The sequence below is a fragment of the Urocitellus parryii genome, chromosome 12, assembly GCF_045843805.1.
Source record: "Urocitellus parryii isolate mUroPar1 chromosome 12, mUroPar1.hap1, whole genome shotgun sequence".
Classification (NCBI taxonomy): Eukaryota; Metazoa; Chordata; class Mammalia; order Rodentia; family Sciuridae; genus Urocitellus; species Urocitellus parryii.
Window position 1 is genome coordinate 91870120 of NC_135542.1, and position 25273 is coordinate 91895392.

At 33.7% G+C, this 25273-nt stretch overlaps 1 protein-coding gene across 1 annotated transcript in view; it reads left to right on the plus strand.

Moving 5' to 3' along the window:
* The window catches only part of Alms1 (ALMS1 centrosome and basal body associated protein), a 202233-nt gene that overhangs the window by 151264 nt on the left and 25696 nt on the right, over positions 1 to 25273 (plus strand). The window contains exons 24-25 of the mRNA XM_077791989.1: positions 1522 to 1725; positions 8304 to 9463. Of these exons, the coding sequence (XP_077648115.1) occupies positions 1522 to 1725; positions 8304 to 9463 (1364 nt within the window). The remainder of the gene's footprint in view (positions 1 to 1521; positions 1726 to 8303; positions 9464 to 25273) is intronic.

A 25273-nucleotide genomic window follows, 5' to 3' on the forward strand; every position in this document is an offset into this window, starting at 1 on the left:
GAAAAATATGTTCTTTAGTCTTTTCTTGCTATCTTCAAACTGTCTCCATTTTGCTCATTTTTGGTGTGTTTTGGCAGGGGTTAAACTGACATTTTGAAAACTCTTTTGAGCTATTCCTAAAAAACTTGAATAAAATAAACAAATTAATCTAATTGTCAGAAATTCACTCAATGGACTTTCCCCCTTTACTGTTAATATATTTCAGTTTCACAAAACTCTAATACCATTGCTTTATTCTAAAGAATAAGCCTTTATCCCTAGGAATTCAACTTGTTTACTTCTGAACTACCTTTCCAGTTATTTTACTTCAGCAGGATTATGCTTTTTAAAGTGCCTTTAATAGCATGTTTAAGTTAGGATTATCTTTGGCTCTGAGAGATGAAAGCCAAAAAAAAAAAAAAAAGTCAGGAGAATAATCCTCATAAAAGTTCAGGATTTTTATGATGCTTCCATGTACCAAGAAACAATGCCTTTCCTCTTCTATTCGTCTCCATTCTTAAAGTGTGGCTGTCTGCCCATATTCCAGCCAGTCAGCATAAAGAAAGGGAAAGGAAAAAGAAAAGCATAATTTCTTCCTTTCATGATGCTTCTCAGAAGTTACATGTTCTCTTCCTTTTGCATCCTGCTTGCCAGACTTACTCACATGGTCACACCAAAAATGCATTGCCAGGGAGACTGATGGTCTTCATTTTGGTAACCATATGCCCAGCTAAACTTTGGACCTTATTTTAGAGGAAAAGGAAGTGGGTATTAGAGGACAGCTGGTATTTCTGCTACAGTTATAAACTAGAAACATTTTAGTGCAGAATTAGCCACTTCTCTTTTTTATATATTGGGTTTTTAAAAAAAGAAGTTCCATTGTATTCTAGAAAGCCCTTCAAATTTTATTCATTTTTTTTTTACTGTCACTAAATGATGTTCTGGAAGCAGTTTTGATCATGTTAGTCTCCTAATAAACTTTAGTATTCATTGCCCGTGAATAAAAATCTAGGGTCTTTTAGTATCATCTTCCAGAACATTAGAACCAGTTCCCAAACAACCTTTTGAAGGCTCGTTCTTACCTCTTTTCCTTATAGATTCAATAATCAAATAAACCATATACATTCACTATCACTTAGATACTCACTTGTTTTCCCAACTGTATTCTTTTGTTATGTATTCACATTTGCTTAAAATGCCTTTCTCTCTCCACCTCAAGTTGTATCCCATCTTCTAATACCCAACTCTTCCAGAGTTGTTCTATTATACTTCTTGCTGAAATTAGGGTTTTTTTTCCCTTTGATACTTATACCTCTTATCTGTCTCTTCTGGTATAGTCTTTAACGCAACTGTTTATGTATATGTTCTTTTTATTACTTCAATTTAGATAGCTTGCTAAACACATTTCTGATTGATCTTTTTATTTTTTTTTGACACTAGTAGCACAATGCCTTCATATTTTTCACATAAATATTCTTAGAGGTATTTAAAAATTTTTTGTCAGCTTCTTGTCAGTATACGTTAGTAATTTTTCTCTCTTAGGTTCCAGTGATGCTACTGCTGCCAAGCACTTAATTCAAGTACAAGATACGAAGGCTGAAAACCTACCAGACATGAAACCCATTGAACCCATTTGTGGATTCAACCAACAGAAAGAGGAACAGAAAGAGGAAATCTATATTGATAGAACAGTTTCTAAGGAAGCCTGGACAGAAAAGAAAGAATCCTTGCACATAGACATTTCAGGTAACGGAATTGTCTATGTGTGTCTGTCTAAAGAATAAGCCTTTATCCCTAGGAATTCTTGTCTGTATGTTTGTTTCATTCTAATGAGAATACAGCTTCATTATTTAAACAAAGATCCATTTTTTCTCCCTCCCTTTTTTAAACTTAACACAAATCATTTCACTGCTGCTTTGTCTGCGGACGACATATATATTGATTTGTAAAATAATTTTTAAATAAGTCCTGGGAAAAACTTTAAATAACTCTAGCAACTTAGAAACAGGATTATAAAAGAAACTACAGTCAGCCCTCTCTGTATCTATGGATTTTGCATTTGTGGATTCAACCAACCCAGTATCAAAAATATTGGGGAAAAAATTGTTACTTTATTACACATGTACTTTTTTCCCTTGTCATTAGTATTTAACAATTATTTATATAGCATTTCATTGTATTTAGTATTATAAGTGATCTAACAATTATTTAAAGTATAAAGGAAGATATGCTTAGTTTATATGCAAATTCCTCCCCATTTTATATAAGGTACTTAAGCATCCACAGATTTTGGCATCTGTAAGAGGCCCTGTGTCCAGTCCCTACAGGATATTGAGGAATAACTGCACCTAACACTGATGGTAATAGAAATAAAATATCATGTCTCTACTGAAACAGGGAAAACCTAAAGCCTAAAAGGTATTCCAGAAGACTGTGACAAAGACAGTGACAGCATCAATACAAATTTTTTTAAAAATTATAGTAAGAAAGAGCTCAAATCAAATCCATTTATATTTGCCCATGGCCCTATTTTTATGACATAAAAGCATACAGAACACAAACTATTACTACCTGGTTGTGAAGCTTTACCTCTCAGATGAAGCTAGAAGAGTATTCAGATAAGCTCCTAGACTCCTTTCTCTCCTTATCTCTGTATCCTGTATGTTGAAAAAGGGTAAGAATTTCAACAAGGTAACAGTACTATGCAATGAGGAAAAGATAGTCTCTTCAATAAATGGTTCTGGGAAAATTGGATAACCACATGCAAAATAATGAAGTTGAATCTTTACACTATATACAAGATTAACTCAAAACAGATTAGAAACATGAACATAGCCTGAAAATTATAAAACTCCTGAAAGAAACCATAATAAAAAAGCTTCAGGAAATTGGATTTGGCAATGATTTCTTAGGAGATCACACCAAAAATACATGAAACAAAAGCAAAAATAGTCAAATGAGACTATATCAAACTTAAAAACTTTTGCATCTCAAAGGAAAAAAGAATGTGGATTGACAACCCACAGAATGAGAGAAAATACTTACAAATCATATATCTGATAAAGAGCAAAAATCCAGGCTATATAAGGAACATCTGCAACTCAACAACAACAAAACCCCAAAATCAATAACCAAAAATAAATAAATAAGTGGGCAATGGATTTGATAGACAGTTATTCAAATTAAATATATGAACATAAGCAAATGTATGAAATCTCAAAAATGCAAATCAGAACCACAATGAGATATCAGTTTATCCCATTAGGACGACCACTATGATATAAGGCCAGAATCACAAATAGTAGTAGGGATATAGAGAAATTGGAATTGGAACTCATGCACTGTTAATAAATGTAAAATGATATGTGGAAATTTCTGAAAAACTTGGGACGGGAGTAACCAGGGATTGAACTCAGGGGCACTCAGCCACTGAACCACATCCCCAGCCCTATTTTGAATTTTATTTAGAGACAGGGTCTCAGTGAGTTGTTTAGCGCCTTGCTCTTGCTGAGGCTGGCTTTGAATTCTTGATCCTCCTGCCTCAGCTTTCTGAACAGCTGGGATTATAGGTGTGCACCCCCATGCCCAGCTAATAATCACACATCTGGGCATATATCCAAAAGAATTCCAAGCAGGATCTCAAACCTCATACCCATATTTCTCACAATGTTATTCATCATAGCCAAGAGGTAGAATCAATTCAGATGTATATCAGCAGATGAATAGGTCAAAAAGAAATGAATTATTATCAGCCAATTAAAAATTTAAAAATGTGTTACATACATAAAATGGAATATTATGCAACTTGCATAAAGAAAACCTCTCATATGCCACAACATGGATGAACCTCAAGGACATTTATAGTAAGTAAAGTAGACCAGTCACAAAAAGATAAACACAATATTATTCCATTCATATGAAGTTTAAAGTAGATAAAATCGAAGAAACAGAAAATAAAAGGTGGTTGCCAAAAGCTGGGGTGAGGGTGGACAGAGAAATACTGATTACAAGAGTTAAATATCTGTGAATGTGTTTTATACTATGGAAATACTCACTTAAAAATAGTTAGGATGGTAATTTTGATGTCGTTTTTTTTTTTTTTAACCACACACACCAAGAGAATAATTTATAGAAACAACATTGCAACTCTATAATAGGTACTATAAAAGAAAGATGAGAATAAAATCTGTAAAAGTGTAATCTAGAAGACAAGAAAATTTGTCGTAATATTTTACATTTTGAACAATTTTTTTTTAAAGAGAGAGGAGAGAGAGAGAGAGAGAGAATTTTTAATATTTTCTTTTTAGTTTTCGGCGGACACAACATCTTTGTTGGTATGTGGTGCTGAGGATCGAACCCAGGCCGCACGCATGCCAGGCGAGCGCGCTACCGCTGAGCCACATCTCCAGCCCTTGAACAATTTTTAAAAACATGAAATGTATGGAATTAAAGTTGTTGAAGTGAGAATTTTATATGTATTTTTTTCTCTAGAACTTGGCATGTTCTTTTAAAATGCAGGCTCAATTATTATTTTTCTGTTATCTCTTACAGAGATAGCGATAAGCATTATTGTATTGGATTTTCACTGTTAGTCCCCAAATTCCATTATTTTTGCTAATTGCTTTCATTTAATTACTTCCTTAATTGGTATAAAGACCTGTATTGAGATGTATGTTGTTGATAGCACTGCATTTCAAAGGGAAAAAAATGAATTGTATAGGCATCCACACAGAAAAAGCAAAAAAGAAAATCAGGGGACAGGCAGAGGAAAGGGAAGTGAAAGGAAATATAAATGAGCTAATTTTATTTTTAAAGTTGATAAATCAAGAAATACATGTATAAGTACAGTGTTTGAAATAATAACAGTTACCCCTAAAAGAGTTAAACTATAAAACATTCAAAATACTTGGAAAAACAGTGGCAGTGGGCATGGGGGTAGAGGGAGGAGCAAGCAAAACAAAGTCAATTTCTGTAACAAAAGAAAAAACTATCATAAAAATTAAGGAATGGAAAGTATACCAAATATAAACCAAAATTACCTGCATTAAAAAAAGTTCTGAGAGTAGATTAAAAACAAACTTATTTCTATGCTATATAGCAAATTCTTTGAAAACACAATGATCCAGAAAGGTTGAAAGTGAAATGAAAACTTAAAGGCATGTCAGAAAGAACTTGGGGGCTGGGGATGTGGCTCAAGCTGTAGCACGCTCGCCTGGCATGTGTGCGGCCCGGGTTCGATCCTCAGCACCACGTACAAAGATGTTGTGTCTGCTGAAAACTGAAAAATAAATAAAATTCTCTCTCTCTCTCTCTCTCTCTCTCTCTCTCTCTCTCTCTCTCTAAAAAAAAAAAAAAGAAAGAAAGAACTTGGGAACAATAATATAGATGAAGTTAAATTCAACACCAAAAGTTTTGCAGAAGTTAAAGAAGAACATTTTTTTTATCTGTAATCCACAATAAGAATATATTGCATAAATCTTTAAATGTATGAAATAACATAACATGAAAAATACATAAAATGAAAGCCAGGAAATTTATGTTGCCTTAAAGAATGAAAATATGAAATTATGTGAAAATGTTCTTAAGGTTTATTGTTAGGCAAAAGGTGCTTAAGGTTGGGGGGGGGCGAGTTGTGGCAGTGGTAGGGCGCTTACCTAGCATGTGTGAGGCACTGGGTTCTATCCTCAGCACCACATAAAAATAAGTAAAATAAAAAAATTTGCAAAAAGAGAGGAAGGTGGAATATGCATTTTGAGAAAAAACAGTAAAAGAGAAAAACTAACAGGAAAACTTGGACATTCAAAAAGAAAGGTCTAGGGGCTGGGGTTGTAGCTCAATGGTAGAGCGCTCACCTAGCATGTGCAAGGTGCTGGATTCGATCCTCAGCACTACATGTACATAAACAATTAAAATAAAGGTATTGTGTCCAACTACAACTAAATAATTAAAAAGAAAGTTCTAATATAGAATAGTAGCAGGGACAGAGCTTCTCATAACTTCATGTTTTCAAGGTTTATATCAATATTTCATTCATTTCAGTGGCTGAATTGTATGTGTATGACACATTTTGCTTATCACTTTGTTCATTAATGGATATTCAAGATGTTTCTGTCATTTTGCTATTATGAATAAATGCTTCTGTAAACAGTCATTTGCCAGTAGTGGAATTGCTGATACATGAACTAATAATGATTAATCATTCTGCCAAAGCAGCTGCTCCATTTTACATTCCCATCAGCAGTTCGTGAGAATTTTGATTTCTCAATAAACTTACCAGCATTTATTATCTCACTTTTTTTTCTTATAGCCATCCTGGAATGTGTAAAGTAGTATTTCCTTCCTTGTTATTTATATTACCTTCATGAAAAATGAACATCATTTTTCATGCGTTTATTAGCCAGCTGTGTATCTTGGAGAGAGATATATTCAAATCCTGGCCTGGTTTTTAATTAGTTTGTCTTTTTATTATAGAGTTCTAAGAATTATTTAAGTATTCCAGATATTACCCCTTATCAGATATGTGATTTGCAAAGATTTCATCAAATTCTGTGGGCATCTTTTTATTTTCTTGATGGTAGTCTTTGAATCACAAAAGATTTAATTTTGATAAATTCCATCTATTTTGTCTTTTGTAGTTCATGTTTTCGGCATCATAGCTAAGGATCCTTTGCTAAATCCAAGGTCATGAAGATTTATTTACCCCTATGTTTTCTTCTAAGTATTCTATGTTTTTCACTTTTACATTTATGTCATTGATCTATTTTGAGTTAATTGTTTGTGGTCTGAGGTAAGGGTTCACCTTCATTTCTTTCCATGTGGATATCCAGTTATACCAGCACTATCTGTTGAAAAGACTATGCTTCTGTCCTTTCTTTGCCAAATAGTCTTGACATACTGAAAATACGTCCATCATAAATGTATAGTTGTTTATGGACTCTTAGTAATATCAAAATAGTAACATATTGATGTGTATGTTTATTCTTATGACATTACTACCCTGTCTTGATTACTATTTATTTGTAGTAAGTTTTGAAATTAGGAAGTATGAGTCCTTCAGCTTTGTTTTTTTTTTTTTTTTTTCTGAATCATGTTGACTACTCTGGGTCCCTTACAATTCCATATGAATTTTAAAATGATCTTACCAATTTCTACAAAGAAGCAAACTGGGATTCTGATAGGGATTTTATTGAATCTGTAGGTTAGTTTGAGGAGTGTACCTTCTTAAGAATGTTAAGTCTTTCAATCCATAACATGGGAAGTTTTCCATTTATTTAGATCTTTAATTTCATAACAATGTGTTGTAGTTTTCAGAGTATAAGTTTTGCATTTCTTTTGTTACATTTATTCCTAAGAATTTTATTTTTTATGCTATCATGCTTAGAATATTTTAAAATTTGGACATAGATGATTTAATATTATAATTCTGTTTATTAATGAATCAACATTTTTATAGTACCTGTTTTTCTTTCTTACAAGGGTATGTGTACACAAAAATGCCACATGTAACCAAAATACCACATAAACTTGTTTCTTATACTTCTGGAGACTGAGACATCCGAAATCAAGGGGCTGGCATATTTGGTATCTGGTGAGGGCCCAATCTCTGCTTTTAAGATGGTGCCTTGTTGCTTTGACCCCACATGTAAGAAGACATTTAGCTATGCCCTTTATAAGGGCTGTGAGTCCCACTTATGAAGATGGAGCTTTCATAACCTAATTACCTCCTAAAGGTCCCACCATTAAATGCTATTACATTGGCAGGATGCAGTTTTAACATGAATTTCAAAGAGACACAAACATTCAAACCATAATATGTTGTAAGATATTGCATTAAAAATGACTTTTTGATAAGAGTAATGAAACTTTAAGGTAGTGCATTTTACATTATATATATTTTATTACAATAAGAGAAATCAAGGGGGAAAGTAAAGATGTTTTACAAAAAAAGGACTTTTAAAAGACTTTAAAATAAGAGAACACATATAATAACACCCCACACATGACAGGTAGTGGTGCAAATAGCAGGTGAACTTATGATCAAGTGCCTTCCTTGAAGTTACATAGTTGATCAGTTTAGCCCCCAAACCCAAGTGTTTTGACCCCCAGTTCCATACTTTTACCATGTCAGTCTGGCTGCTGAGTACAAAGTATGAGTCTTTTGGGCAGGCAATGGATTTTATAAGACTTTATATAAATAAATTAATTCTTTCCTTCAATCTTTGTTCTGTATCTAGAGAATTCAGTACCAATAGTATTTCTAAAGGTAATGCAAATGTTTTTTTTTTTTAATTCTTTCAAAATATTTTTTTTTCCTCTCTTTTCAGAGTCTGAATGCCATTCAGAATTTGAAAATACAACTCATTCTGTCTTCAGGTCAGCCAAGTTTTATTTTCATCATCCAGTGCACCTCCTAAGTGATCAAGATTTTTGCCATGAATCTTTGGGAAGGAGTGTTTTTATGAGACATTCTTGGAAAGATTTCTTTCACCATCATTCAGACAAAAACAGAGAACATACTTGTCTTCCTCCTCCTTATCAAAATGTGGACAAGACTAAGATAGATTATACCAGAATAAAGAGCCTCAGCATCAATATGAATGTGGGAGACAAGGAAGTGATACCTACTACTAAAAGTCAGGTCAAAGACCATCTAAAAAGTAATGGACAAACTAATGATCCAAAAAGGGATCATAAGGTCACCCCAGAAGTAACAACTTCGCATACTGCAAGTTTGAATGAACTCTGGAACAAGTACCAGGAACGACAGAGACAACAGAAACAGTCAGATGTCAGTGACAGGAAAGAGCTGTCATTGGTAGAACGGCTTGATCGTTTGGCTAAACTTCTTCAGAGTCCTATCACACATTCTCTCCGGACCTCAGAAAGTGTACAAGATGATAACAAAAGGGAACGATTTAAAGAATGGAGTTATAAACAGAAGCAGCAGAAAAGCAAGTTTCAGAAGCAGAAGCGTTATAAAAGCGTAGAGAAAGGCCATAGAAATATATGTGATCTTAAAAAAAGCAAGGTACTTTCTCCTCATCAAACTGGGAGGTCCAATCAAATTAAGATTGAACAGATTAAATTTGATAAATATATTCTGAGAAAACAACCAGATTTACATTATATCAGCAACACTTCTTCAGATTCTAGACCCTCAGAGGAAAGTGAACTGTTTACAGATACTCCGACCAACATTCTTTCCACCACCACTTCTCCTGTGGAATCAGATATATTGACCCAAACAGATAGAGAGGTGACTTTGCATGAAAGGAGTAGCTCTATATCCACCATTGACACTGCCCGATTGATCCAGGCTTTTGGCCATGAAAGAGTATGTTTATCACCCAGGCGAGTTAAATTATATAGTAGCATCACCAACCAACAGAGGAGATACCTTGAGAAGCGGTGCAAGCACAAGAAATCATTGAATACAGGCTATCCCCAAATGACTTCTGAGCACACCAGAAGGAGACACATCCAGGTACATGGCTGCAAATACCATCTGGCAATGTGACTGCCTTTTTCATGGACTTCTTAGTTAATCTTTGCACTCAGGTGAAAAAAAGCCATTTGCCCTTTCCTCACTATAACATTGCTTACCAACTGGAAAAGAGTGAGAAAGTGTAGTACAGTGCTATTGTGAGTTGTCATTCTTTTCATCAACACTCATTTACTGACCGTCTTTTGGATGAAGGGCTTTGCTGCTAGATGCTTCAGAATCAGCTAATCCCCCTGACATGGGGGAGTTTCGAGTTTAGAATGACCTGTTCTGAACAGTGTTGCCTGTTTTTTCTTATTTCCTCCTGTCTTCCAAGAAATATTTGAGATGCTTTTACACACACACATGCATGCACACACACACGCACAAATGGTACAATGTGCTTTTTAAAAAGTAAAAGGAGAATTGGGATGATAGAAAAATTAAAGTTGAGGTGAACTGTAACATGATTTTTTTTTTTTTTAAATGAAGAATTGTGAGTGGTAGATAGACAAGCTGAAGCCAGAGGGAGATTTACCTGGTGGATATGTTTGCTAGAAGCTAGCTACAAATTGGCATTATTTTCTAGTACATAGTGTTGCCAGAACTTTGTGATCAGTTAAATCATCTGAAAGGAAACCAAATTTTCAAAAGCATTTTACAGATATTTCTGATACAAATACCTAAGAGAAATTTCCTTAGCTGTCTTTATAAAAAGGCACCTCAGTGTAACTGAGCCTTCTACAAACTCCTTATAATAATACCATAAGAATAACTGTAAGACTGTTATCATATTCCTTTGATTAGACAGTAAAGGCAGCTCTAAAGGGGTTGACAAATGTAAATCATTGTTTTACCCAAAAGTAAAATTTAGGCTACCTAGAGAAGTACTTTCCAAAGAGAGATGCTCTGTGCATTGAGTATGGAAAGAAAAATACTAGAATTTATTTTCATTTTACTCAACCTTTTAAAATTGATATTTTTTATGTATTTTATAAAATATGAGCACAGTAGTAACAATTTAAAAATAAATATCTGTTTTGGCAGTGTCTGCTCAAAAATATTTGATATTAGGATTGTATGACCAAAACAATCTAGAGACCATATGTCTAGAGAAAAGGAGGTACAAAGTGGTCAGTTTACCATAAGTAGTATTTCTCATAGTGGAACTTTTGGTAGGAATTAAATGCCAGTGATTGTATATATTAATGAAATATGATTATTTTAAGTAATGAAGAATTAGGTATAGGGGAGATAGGGAAAAGGATCCAGGAAGAAGGTTTGTGTGTGTATGAAAAAACACAAAATTTAGTTTGGACCATTTTAAAGTTAACAGTTCAGTGGCATTCAGTATACTCACAGGGTTTTACCATTACTACTATTTAGTTCCATATATATATTTTTTTATCACCCCAGTGGAAACCCCATACCCATTAAGTAGTGACTCCCTATTCCCCCTTCCACTAGCCCCTGGCAACAATTTATTTCTTACTCTGCATTTTCCTGATCTTATAAATATATAGATAGTTATTTAGTTTTGTGTAGTTATAGAAAACTTCTACATATTCTGAATATTACCTGAATATTCACCTCTTATCAATATGATCTGCAAATATATTTTACTGTTCTGTAGGTTTCTTCTTGTACAATCAATTGTGTTCTTTGACAATTGAATGAGTTTTCAATTTTGATGTAGCTCAGTTTATCTGGGTTTTTGTTGCCTATGCTTTTGATGTCATATCCAAGACGTCATTGCCAGATCTAATGTCATGATGACTTTCTTTTATTGTCTGCTAAGAGTTTTATAATTTTATTTCTGACATTTAGGCCTTTGATTCATTTTGAGATGTTTATATATGATATAAGACAAGGATCAACCTTCATTCTTTTTTTTTTTTTGAAACCAGGGATCAACCTCAGAGGCACTCAACCACTGAGCCACACCCCCAATCCTGTTTTGTATTTAGAGACAGGGTCTCACTGAGTTGCTTAGTGCCTCTCTTTTGCTGAGGCCAGCTTTGAACTAGTTATTTCCTGCCTCAGCCTCCTGAGCAGCTGGGATTACAGGCATGTGCCACTGTGCCTGGCTCTCCTGTCTCCATTCATTTTTCTTATAACTGAGTCAATCCCTTGTTATAATTCTATTCAAAACACATTTTTTTAAAAAATATTTTTTTCCAGTGCTAGGGATTGAACCACCAGGGCCTTGTGCAAGCCAGGCAAGATCTCTACTACTGAGCCATATCGCTAGCATTCTATTTCTTATTGAGTCAGTTTATATTTTGTGTTTCTTGAAATCTGTTCTTGTCTTTGTTTTTCTATTCTATTCTATTTTATTTGCCTCCACTATAATCTTCATTATTTCCTCTACTTGCTCTGAGTTTTGTTTGCTCTTTTCTAATTCCTTGCAATTTAAAATCATTATGAATTTGAGATTATTCTTTTTTTAATGTGGGCATTTACAACTGTAACTTTCCCTCTGAGCACTGCTTTTGCAGATACATATTTCCTCCTAAACTTTGCCTTCACTGCATCTCATATATTTTGGTATATTTTGTTTTTTCATTTATCTCAAAAAAGTATTTTCTAATTTTCCTTCTGATTTCTTCTTTGACCATTGAGTGTATAAGACTGTATTTTTAAATTGCTACATATTTTTGAATTCCCCAGTTTTCCTTCTGTTGACTTGTTTTCATTCCATTGTGATCATAGGTATACTTTTTATGATTTTAGTCCTTTTAAATGTATTGCACCTTCTTTTATGGGTTACCATGTAGTCTTTTTTGGAAAATGTTGCATGAGCACTTAAGAAGAGTGTTTATTCTGCTTTGTTGGTTGAAGTGTACTGAATATACATTAGATCTAGTTGGCTTGTAGTGTTGGTCAAGTCCTTTATTTTTTCATTGATCTTTTGTCTAGCTTTTCTATCCATTTTGAAAGTGAGATATTGAAGTCTCCAACTATTACTATGGAACCATCTGTTCATGCAATTCTGTTGGTTTTTGCTTCATATATTTTAATTCTCTATCATCAGGTAGATGTATGTTCATAATTGTTTATCTTCTTCATGGATTGACCCTTTTAGCAGTATAAAATTCCCTTTTTTTCTCTTGTAACCATTTTTTAACTTAAAATCTATTTTGTTTGTTACTAGGACAATGACCCTAGCTCTCTTTTGTTTACCATTTGCATGGAATATCTTTTTCCATCTTTTTGCTTTTAAACTCTTTGAATATGTCAGTCTAAAGTGAGTCTTTTTAAGAAAGCATATTGATGATGATGGTGTGTGTGTGTGTGTGTGTGTGTGTGTGTGTGTGAGAGAGAGAGAGAGAGAGAGAGAGAGAGAGAGAGAGATTGAGATTGAAATTGATTCATTCATTCTGTCATCTCTGCCTTTTAGTTTAAGAATACAATCCAGGGCTGGGGTTGTGGCTCAGTGGTAGAGCACTTGCCTAGCATGGGTAAAGCACTGGGTTTGATTCTCAGCACTGCATGTAAATACACAAAATAAAGGTCAATCAACAACTAAAAAATTATTTTAAAAAAGAATACAGTCCATTTATATTCAAAGTAATTATTCATAGGAAAGGGCTTACTTTTCCTATTTTGCTTTGTTTTCCTATGTCTTATGTATTTTTTGTTTCTCAATTCCCCATTGCTCATTACTGTCTTTTGTGTCCAATTAATTTTTTTTTGTCCAATTGATTTTTTTTTTCATGAGACTGGAGATTGAATCCAGAACCTAAAGCATGCTAGGCAAGCACTCTACCACTGAGCTACATCCCCAGCCCTTTAAAAAAAAAAAATTTGTTTTGATAGGCTGACCACTTTTGTTTATCTGAGAATGTCTGAATTTTTCCTTCATTCTCAATGATTGATCTGCCTCAGTCTCTTGTATAGTTGGGATTACAGACCTGCACCACTGCACCCCACTCATTTCCTTCAATTTATGTTTTTTTACTTTTTGGGTGGGGGGATTATAATTAGCATCTTAAGCATATAACAGGCTAATTCTGAAATAATGCCACTTTAGTTTCAGTTTTATTAAAATCTGCTGATATGTCTTCCTCCCTCTGTCTTATCTCCCTATCTTTATAGTCACAAATTACATTTTAATTTATATTTATTAACAGATTTATAATTATTATTTTAAGCATTTATCTTTTATATCATGTTGGGGGGAAAGGAGAGGCTATAAACCAGAAAGAATAATATTGCTTTTAAATTTAAAAAAATTAAAAGTAATTACCAATGTAATTACCGTTAGTAGTAGTATTTCTTTATATAGCTTCAAGTTATTGTTTAAGTGTCCTTTTTTTTAAAAAATTCTTACTTGTAGTTGAACATTTATTTATTTTTATGTGGTTCTAAGGATCAAACCCAGTGCCTCACATGTGCTAGACCAGCACACTACCACTGAGCCACAACCCCAGCTCTGTTTAGTGTCCTTTTATTTCAGCATAAAGGATTTCCTTCCCCTGCAGGTGTACTGGTAGTGAATTCCTCCTGCTTTTGTTTATCTGAGAATATTTTAATTCTCCTTCATTCTTAAAAGAAAGTTTTGCTGGATATGGTTTCTTATTTTATACTTTTTTCTGTCCTCCATGGTTTCTGATGAGATATTGACAGTCAATCTTACCGAGTATTCTTTCTATATTATGAGTCTCTTTGCTTTTGATCTTACTGCTTTCAAGATTCTCTCATCTTGGTTTTTGATTGTTTGATTATAATGTGTCTTTCTTGGATCTCGTTGATTCTATCGTTTTAGGGCTTCAGTGTACTTACATGTTTAGATTCATGCCATTTATGAATTTGGGGAGTGTTTGGCCATTATTTCTTTAGATACTCTTTTTGCTTCCTCCTCTTATTCCGGGACTATCTATACATAAAATTTTAGGTAAACTGGATGGTGTCCTAGAAGTTTCTTTGGTTCAGTTAATTTTTCTTCATTCTGTTTTCTTTTTGTCCTTGCACTAGACCATTTCATTTCACCTATCCTCAAGTTCACTGATAAAATTCACCTTTGTGATCAAATCTGCTGTTGAACTGCTCTAGTGATTTTTTTCATTTTTATTATTATACTTTTCAGTTTTGTAATTTCTATTTAATTCCTTTTTATTTCTCTTTATCAGTATTTCCTATTTGGTGAGACGTTATTCTTCTGTTTCCTTTCGTTCTATTTTTTGAGATGTAGATGGACACAATATCTTTTGTTTATTTATTTTTATGTGGTGCTGAGGATTGAACCCAGTGCCTCACATATGCTGGGTAAGTTCTCTACCAACTGAGCTATAAAACCCCAGCCCTCCTTTAGTTCTTTATTGATAATCTTCTTTAATGCTTTGAGTATATTTTAAACAGTTGATTTAAAGTCTTTGTCTAATAAGTTCAATGCCTGTGCTTTCTGAAGGGCAATTTCTGTTCACCTCCATACACTTCCCTCTTGTGAGTGAGCCATACTTTCTTGTTTCTTCCCATGCCTCATAATTTTTTTTTTTTAGAAAATCCGACATTTTGAATGGACATCAGATTCTCCCTCCACCTAGAATGTGTAGTTATTACTTGTGAATAAGGCTGTTAACTTTTCAGTGACTTTTCTAAACTACATCAGTAAATAATGTATTTTTTGTTGGTATCTGATGCCCCTCTCTGTTCTGTGATCTCAGTAGCTACTTTTTTGACAAAGATTGCCTTAAATGCCTGGAGTCAAAAAAAAAAAAAAAAAGTGGGAGGAGAGAAGAGATGGGGAAGGAAAGGAAGAAAAGAAAATTCCTCAGGTCTTTGCACATTGTCATCTGTGGTGAGCAACTTCAGTGCTTAGCCAGGCTATTTAAAACTGTGCCTTAGCCTCACTTTCTGCTTGCACTAAGCATAAAGATTAGCCAGTGGTGAAAGTTTATGGTCTTCTCAGGCCTATTCTGCGCATGCACTCTGTTGTGTGCACGTACTTTCTAATTTCCTTAGTGTACACTTGCTCCCAAAGAGAGCAGAGTACCTGGTTTTCCAATAATTGTGTGTGTTTTTATTTGTTGGAGTATTCCCTGAAGACTGACAAAAGGGGCCTCTTGTTCCACCTAAGTTGGAACTCTTGTGCCCCAAAGATTCCCTGCGTTTAGTGTGTTTCCCTCAACTTTTATTTATTAATGGAGTCAGAGGTGCCTTGTTCATTTGGTTGTCATTGCTTTCAGAGGACATCCATCTGTAAAGCAACTTTACCCTGAGAGAGTCCCAACTTAGGTGGAATAAGAGGCCCCTCATGTCAGTCCTTAGGGAATACTCTGGCAAATAAAAACAATTATTAGAGAACCAGTACTCAGCTTTCTTTGGGCTCAAGTACCCACATCCAGAATGCAGACTGCCATCAAGACTACCATGCTGGGAAAGGGATGGTAGAGGGAAAAGTTAAAATGGTACCAAGTCTTCCAACCTTATGTGGATGGCCTTTTTCCCAGTTAGTGTATATTTGGTTTTTATAACCTCCAACCATCTTTCTTTCTTAAAAAAATAAATGTAGCCATTTTTTAATATGTTTTTCATAACTTTATTTGTGTTTTATGTGGTGCTGAGGATCGAATCCAGTGCCTTACCTGTGCTAACCAAGCACTCTACCAATAAGCTACAGCCCCAGCCCAACCTCCAACCATCTTTCATAGCCCTGATAAAGTTGATTTGGACAGTTTTGCCAGGCATTCTGATGTTTCTTAGAAAAGGATAGACCTCCTCCCTTTAGGTCTCTGCTCTACCATTTTTACGAAGTCACTCCTAAGTTGTGTAGTGTCCTTTTCCTCTTTCCCACATCTACACTGTAACAGATACTTTGTTAAAACTCTTTCATCTTTTTCTTGTCGGAGTTTGTGAAGAAATAATCTGTATTATTCCTCTGACTTCCCTGACTTCTCTGACTTTTGTAGCCTCCCTCTGAGGGCATCGTACTCTCACATGTGTACTTGAGTTCAACCATTTAATTGAATTTCCAGCCTTTTTACTGGTGTCTGACAGTATCTCATCCAGCTGATTTCATGGTTGTTTCTCATATGTCTCTGAAGGCACCAATCCCTCCTTAGGTTTTAGGTTAAAGTTTTCTTCTGACTTCCACTTTCTATCACCTTCAAGAAAAGCCATGAACCTGCATTTTGTTCAGTAGTGGTATTATTATGGGGCTGGGAACAATGCTTTATCCAGCTCTCTAGACCATCAAACCAAATATATGTATTCATTATATTTTGACCTATAGTATTTTTATTAGCAATATTTTCTAGATGTTCTATAATTGTGGTTTTGGATTTCCTATTTGGCCCAGAAAGAATTTAGGGAATAATTTTCTTTTTATTTCTCTCACTTTTGATTTATTTTCAGTAGTTATTAATTGTCATTTTATTTTTTTGTGATTTTATTCTGTTCTATTTATATTTAAAGAATACATAGAGGTTTTCTTTTTTTTAAAATGACAATATATGAAAAAGTTTTCCAAGGGTGTTACAAAGGAGGTAGCATTTCTATATAGAGTATGGCATTCTAGTTAAATCTACTAAATCATTTTTATTAATTTGTATTATATTTTTCATGAATATTGGTTTTCTTCATCTGTTAAGGACTTCAAAAAGTATACTTAAAGTTTAACTCACCTTTCAGTAATTGAAAGTTTATGTATATTTTTATTTTATGTCTAACACATGAATATATATACATATTGGGGGAGTGCTAGGGATAGAACCTAGGGCCTCATACATCCTAGGCAAGCACTTTACCACTGAACTACATCTCTAGCCCTCTAGCACATAAATATTAATGATACTTCTTTACTCACAGAGAATTGTACCATAAATTATATAAAGTAACTTTTATTTCCATTTTAAATATTTTTGCCTTTTATCTTCCTTCGTCCAATGCAATTTTTCTAAATTTTACATTTGCAAAATTGCTTTTGCCTATCCTTTTGCTTCTAGCTTCTGAGTCATTTTGCTCAAGTGTAAGTAGGATCTAGTTGAATTTAACTTTTTTTTTCAATTTGATGATCTGTCTTTCGAAACAAATCTATCGAACATCAGTTCATTATTAATAACAATGTTTGGTTTAAGCTTTACCATTTTCCCCTGTTTTGGTATATTAAGTAAATGTTTATTAAACTAAATTTTATTTCAAACTGGGAGGAGGGGTAAATTATTTTATTATAGTAAGAAAAGCATATAACATTAACATTTATCATCTTACCACTGAGCTACATCCCCAGCCCTTTTGATTTTGCATTTTGAGACAGAGTCTTGCTAAGTTGCTTAGAGCCTTGCTATGTCACTGAGCTGGCCTGGAAGTTGGGATCCTACTGCCTCAGCCTCCCAAGTCTCTGGGATTGCAAGTGTGTGCCATCTTAACTATTCTGTCTCCTTCCCCCCCCCCACATTTTTTATTGGTACAATGTAGTTGTACATAGTGGTAGAATTTGTTGTTACATATTCCAACATGCACACAAATATAGTTTGGCTAGTATCATTCCTTAGTATTTCCACTTTCCTTCTTCTCTCTCCCCCTGGTTCCTTTCCACTATTCTACTGATCTCCTTTCAATTTTCATGAGATCTCCCCCAAGCTTTCTTTTCCTTTCTCCTCTCTAGCTTCTACATGTGAAGGAAAACATGAATTTTGACCATCTTCTGAGTTTGGCTTATTTCACACAACATAATATTCTCAAGTTCCATCCATTTTCCTGTAAATGACAATTTCATTTTTCTTTATGGCTGAGTAAAATTCCATTGTGTGTGTGTGTATATGTATATGTGTATGTATATACATATATACATATGTATATGTATATATGTATATGTCTGCACATACACACACCACATTTTCTTGATCATTCAATCATTGATGGACATCTAGGCTGGTTTTCTTGACCACTCTTGAATATATATGTCAGTAGTGTTAAACATGTTCCCATTGTTGTGAAATAGATCTCCAGAACTTTTTCATCTTAAAAATCTGAAACTGAGCGTTGACTCACCTTTTCCCTCTCCACTAACTCTTGGCCACTACTGGTCTACTTTTAGTTTCTCTGAATTTTACTACTTCTGATACCTCTTGTTTCGGAATCATACAGTATTTGTTTTTGACACTTATTTCACTTAGCATAATGTCCTCAAGTTTCATCAGTGTTGTAGCAGGTGACAGGATTTTATTCCTGAAGTTTGAATAATATCCCATTGTATGTGTATTCCATATTTTGTATATCCATTCATACATTGGTAGGCATTTGGGTTTCTTCCACCCCTTAGCTATAGTGCTGCTATGTACATAGGAATGTAAATGTATTTTGAGATCCTGCTTTCCATTTCTTTTGGTTATATACCCAGAAGAAAAATTGTTGGATTATATGATAATTCTATTTTTAACCTTTTGAGGAACCTCAATACTGTTTTCCATAGCATTGTATGAGTGTGTGTGTGTGTGTGTGTGTGTGCGTGCGCGCGCGCGCGCGCGCGCTGGGGATTGAACCTCAGAGGTGCTCTACCACTGAGTTGCATCCACATCCTTTTTTATTTTTTATTATTATTTTTTTATCTTGAGACAGGGTCTTGCTAAGTTGCTAAGGCTGGTCTCAAACTTGAAATCTTCCTGCTTCAGTCTCCCTAGTCATGGGATTACAGGCATACTCCACCATTCCCAACCAGTTGTATTATTTTTATAATGCCACCAGTGAGTTCCAATTTCTCCATATCCTCACCAACACTTTATTATAATAACCTCCCTAATGGGTATGAGAAGATATCTCATTATGGTTTTGATTTGCATTTCTTTAAGAAGAATTACTAGAAGATCTTTTCCTGTTATTTTGACCATTCACCTTTGGAGACTTGTCAGTTCAAATCCTTAGCCCATATTTTTAGTCAAGTTGATTTTTGTTTTGAGTTGTAAGTGTTCTTTCTATATTCTGGATATTAACTGCTTATCAGATACATGATTTTCATAATTCTTACCCATTTCATGGGTAAGAGACCGAAGCAGGAAGATCTCAAGTTTGAGACTTGAGATGGGTTGCCTTTCATTCGTTCAATGTGTCTCCTGATGCGCAAGTTTTTAATTTCTTACTTGTCTATTTTTTGTTTTGGTGTCATATCCAAGAAATTACTGCCAAGGTCAGTGTCATGAAGCTTTTACCTCTGTGTTTTATGATTTTAGGTCTTATGTTTAGGCCTTTGAGTTAATAGTTCTTCTGCATGTGGTTATCCAATTTTCCTTGCACCATTTATTGAAAAGACTGTGCTTTCCCCATTGAGTGATCTTGGCGCCTTGACTAAAGTCATTTGACATACATGTGAGGGTTTATTTCTAGGCTTTCTCTTGTATTTCATTTATCTGCCTTTAGTCAGGTATCATACTGTCTTAATTGCTATGTCTTTGTTTATATTTTGAAATCAAGAAGTGCAAGTCCTCCAACTTTTTCTCTTTCAATATTGTTTTCAATATTTAGTATTTCTTAAAGTTTTAATGATTGCTTCTTGTTTTTAGTCTTGTTTTTTGCTATATAGTTCATGTTTCTTTTGAGTTTTTCTGATAAAGTAAAGCCATGTAATATAATTAACTAATTGCTTAAATCACTTTCTCAATCTCTTACTCTCATATATGAAACAGTTACCTGTTGTCTGTCATAAGAAAAATTAAGAAACTGAGTGTACTTCTGCCACCTACCTCCACACACGCATACTTCCTAACCAACCAACCAATAATTGTTATGCTTTACAAATTTTATCACAGTTCATTATAGTAGTATTGTTACTACATTGAATTTTACTTTCAAGAATTATAGGGACTAAGGATGCAGCTTAGTGGTAGAGCACTTGCTTGGCACAAACAAGGCTCTGTATTCTTCCTTCCCCAGTACCACACACACAAGTGTTCTTGTGCATACACACAAAAACAGAAAAAATGTGTATGTTTTTCTTCCTATTTTTACTTTAATTTTATAAGCAAGATTACCATTTATTTTAAATTAGTTATGTTTTAAAATGTAGAATCAATTTTTACCCCAAGGTCTTCATATAACTTTAGATTATTTATTTGGGTAACTTGATTTTTAAACAAATGTTAGAAATGAGCATCTTTTAAAATACCCTTTTACAAAAACAACTTGGTTGAACATAAAAGTTTTGGATAACAATCCTTAAATCAAAATTCTATTAATTTTGCTCCTCCTTTTCTGGGCACATGTTTCAGCACTGATGTTATTTTTCCTCAGTATGTTTTCTGCCCTGCACTCGCCCTACCCCTGGAATTCTTGTAGCTTTTTGTTTAATTGATTGGCTGGGGTTTTTTGTTTGTTTGGTTGGTTTTTGGTTTGGGGTCTCATCACTTTTCCAGAGGATGCCTTAGTATTGATCAATCTCTTAATTTTTTTTCTATTTGAGATAAAATTCATATGCTATACAATTCACCCTTTTAAGTATATGATTAGTGTTTTTTTAAATATGTTCAAAGATCATTCAGTCTTTACCACTAATACCCAAACATTTTTGTCTCTCCAAAAAAGAAACCCTGTGCCCATTAGAATCACTTCATATTTCTCCTCATCCCTATTCCATATACCTCTGCCCTGTACTAAACTGCTTTCTGTTTCTATAGATTTACTTATTTGGGACACTTTATGTAAAGGGTAATTTGTGGCCTTTCATGTCCAGCTTCTTATCACATAGCATATTTTCAGAATTCATTCATGTTTTAGCATATATCAGTAGTTCATTTCTTGTTGTGGCTGAATAAAATCCATTATGTGGTTTTAGATTTTGTTTATATATTCATGTATTAAAGGACACTGTTATTTCTACCTTTTTACTTTTATAAATAATGCTGCTATAAAAGAAGGTTTTGTGACCTTATTTTTTCAGTTCTCTTAGGAATAATACCTAGGAATGGAATTCCTAGGTTATATGGTGACATTTTTGACTTTTTTTTTTAACGGGGCTCAGTGGTACTATGGATTGAACCTAGGGTCTCCACATGCTTAGCAAGTATACTACCACTGAGCTATATTCTTGACTTTTTGATTTTCTTTTGAGATGGGGTCTAGCTAAGTTACCCAGACTGGTTAAGTTTTGTATGTGGTGTGAGGTAGGAGATATAGCTTTATTCTTTTGCATGTTGATAGCCAGATGTCCTGGCACCATTTCTTGCAAAGACAATTCTTACCCCCATAAAACAGTTTGGGCACCCTTGCCAAATATATTTTCTAGTAAGAAAACATAAAAGTTGTTTTTGTTTAACCCTAATAGAAGAGAGAGTGGGAAAGGTAAATTCTTATGCTTCTCATGGATTTCTAAAAGAAGATTTTGAACCTCGAATATAGTCAAAATGAATCCTTCCAAAAGTATAGTGAAAGAAGTAGATTAGAGAAGTAATGTGTACAGTTTCCATATCGAGACAAAGTAGAATTTCTTTTAACATCAGGTGCTGAGGGTTGAGTTAAATGTGGCTTGTCAGTTTGTGACTGATTTTTAAATATTTTTATTTGTTCTTTTTAGTTATACATGAAAATAGAGTCTATTTTGACATATTTATACCAACATTGAGTATATCTTATTCTAATTAGGGTTTGTGACTGCTTATTTAAAAATTTTCCCTTTATACTTATCCCTGCCTCCCCTCAGGTAACTGTCCTTATTATGTAAATATCTTTTGGTTTATATGCATACTTAAAATATTTATTTGATATGTGTGCATGTATTTTTTAATTTATATAAAAATATCATTATTTTTCTTATGCTTACTAAAGGTATTTTCAGGATCCTCCCACATTGCTTTAAGTACATTTAATCCAAGTTTCTAATTATAATATATGAGGTATCTATCAGCCCATGAACTTTCCCTGTGATGAACACCCAGGTTGCTGTCAATGCCTCAGCACCACAAAACATATCTGGATCTTTTTAAACTTGTCTGAGAGTGTCTTAATGTATATGATCAGAGTTTTAGGAATATAAGCTGCATGTATACTTAATTTCTACCAAATACCAAATTTCTTTCCAGTCTACATTTCTGCCTGGAATGCTTGAAAATGTCCATTTCTACTTCTCTGCCAGTAATTTCCAGTTTTTTGAAGAAGAAGAAATACAAATTTCTATACAACGGACCTTTTTTTTTTTTTTTTAAATTAGATGCTGCTTGTCTTGAGCACCAACCATATCCCCATTATGTAATTCACAAAGGAAGAAAGAGTATCTTTTAGAGACCCTGCTCTGCTTTCAACCAGAATTCATTCATTTGTTCATTCATCCATATCTGATCATAATAAAGAATATGACAAAAGTACAATGAGTGAGATACTTTAATATGCTTTTCTCAGATTTGAATATATAACATAGATGAGGAAAGATATGAAAGATTTTAATGATACCAACAAGGTTTATTTAAAATGTCTTCATGAAACTTCATTCCCCAAACATAGCATCCATAGTTTTTCCAAATACCTATAGAATATTTATTAAAATTAATTGTATATTAGGCAAAAGGTTGATAAATCCTAAAAGTAGACATTTTATAAGTAAGCTTATATTCTTTAACCATGATACAGCAAAATTGGAACTTAACAACTATAATTTTTAAATTATATACATGAAAATTTGAAAACATTGTTCTAAATTTATATAAACTTCCAGGTTATATAAGAATCAAAAACTGAAATTACAGTGTTTTTTCCCCATTTAAATAAAGTACATCAAAATTCATGGAATATGGCTAAATCTATAAAGATGAAAATTTTTAGTTTTAAATAGTATTGAATAAAATAAACTAGAAAATAGAATTATGCATTCTAGACTGGAAAAAGACTACCAAATAAGTAAAGAAATTCAGGAAGTAGTAAAATGAATGTATAAGTTAATAATCAGTCCCCAAATTGATCAGTATAACGAAGATCTGATTCATTCAAAAGAACAGTAAGCCAGTCTTTGTTTATTATTACCAGGGAAGAATGGATATCGACATTAGTCATGTAGGAAGGGTATAATATTTTTATTTAAAGTATAATATTTTAATATAAAAATATTAAATATATACTATGCCACTTTAAGCTAATAGGTTTTAAAATTTAGGTTATAAATAAGTCTGATTTTCTGAGAAAATTAAGAAAATTGGGCAAGAAGTTTTAAAACTTAAGTGTATCACTAATAGAAATGGAAAGACTGGGGCCAGGGATGTGGCTCAGTGGTAATGCTCTCACTTAGCATGTGAAGGTGCTGGTTTTGAGCCTCAGCACCACATAATAAATAAGGTATTGTGTCCATCTACAACTAAAAAAGGTTTTCAATAAAAGGACATGGAAATACTGTAATCTATAAGCTATATATCTGTGCCCTCCAGAAACTTTACACACAATCAAACTAAAAAGAAATGAAAGTACGTGTTTCTTCATCCCCTGCCAACTCTTGAATAGTGTCAGTCTTTTTAATATTTGCCAATGCTTTAAGTTGAATTTTTAAAATATTAGATTTTAGATTTGCCCTTTATATTTCCATATATTTATTTGTCAATAGAGATTTTTTTTAAAATTAGAAAGTAAAATTCATAAATTATTAGAAAAATCTAGACTTCTGTTAAGCTAGACTCTAATCAGTTGGGTTTGGTACTTAATTATCATGGTTCTTTTGACATTTTAATCCAAGACAACTATAATAATATGTGGACACCTTATGAAAATGGAAAGATGTGAAGAGGAAACTAATTCTTACTGGAATATGAAGATTGGAACTTTATTAAATCAGACATGGGACCAGAACAGCCATGTGAAAATATCTAACAAATTAAGGTATATCTGGTCTCAAGTGAAATAAAGATTTTAGAGTCATGCATGTTAGGGTGATCATAATCTTCATAGTTCTTAATCAAGAAGAAAGATATTTGGGAGAATCTGAAGAAAAAAAGTTACTTCAGGTTTGTAATTTTTCAAACCTGACATGACATGAAAAAAAGAAAAAAAAACCAATCCTTTGGGACCCCTGTCTTCTAACTCTACCACCCTCTATACCATTTTTATGATGATTTGTCAACATTCTGCTTTTTCCCATGTGTTTATTGATCCTTTTAGCCCTGGGCTCATTTTCTTGCTCTGTACCCTAAACTCTTGACATACATATAGTATAACTTCCATTCTGTGGTTATACTCACATATGAACAAAGGAAAGTTATGTCCAGTTCATTCTTCTGTCTTCTCTATTCCATCCTCTCTCTCCTTCCTTCCCCTTTGTATAATTAAGCGAATATCTACCACTCCCCCCACCATTGTGTATTAGCATCTGCATGTCAGAGAGAACATTGTGCCTTTGGTTTTTTGGAATTGGCTTATTTCACTTGGCATGATAGTCCCATTTCCATCCATTCACTGGCAAATAACACAATTTCATTCTTCTTTATGGCTGAGTAATATTCCATTGTGTATATATACCACATTTTCTCTATCCATTTATATGTTGAAGGACACCTTGGCTGGTTTCATACCTTAGCTATTGTGAATTAATTGAGCTGCCACAAACATTGATGTGGCCACAAACACTATAGAAGTCCTTAGGGTATGGGATAACTGGATCAAATGGTAGTTCCATTCGAGGTTTTCTGAGGAATCTCCATAGTGCTATCCAGAGTGGTTGCACCAATTTGCAGTCCCACCAGCAATGTATGAGTGTGCCTTTTTCTCCACATCCTTGCCAAAATTTATTATAACTTGTATACTTGATAATTGCCATTCTGACTGGTGTAAGATGGAATTTCAGTGTAGTTTTAATTTGCATTTCTCTTCATTTAGAGTAATGTTAGCCTTGGGTTTATCTTATAGCTT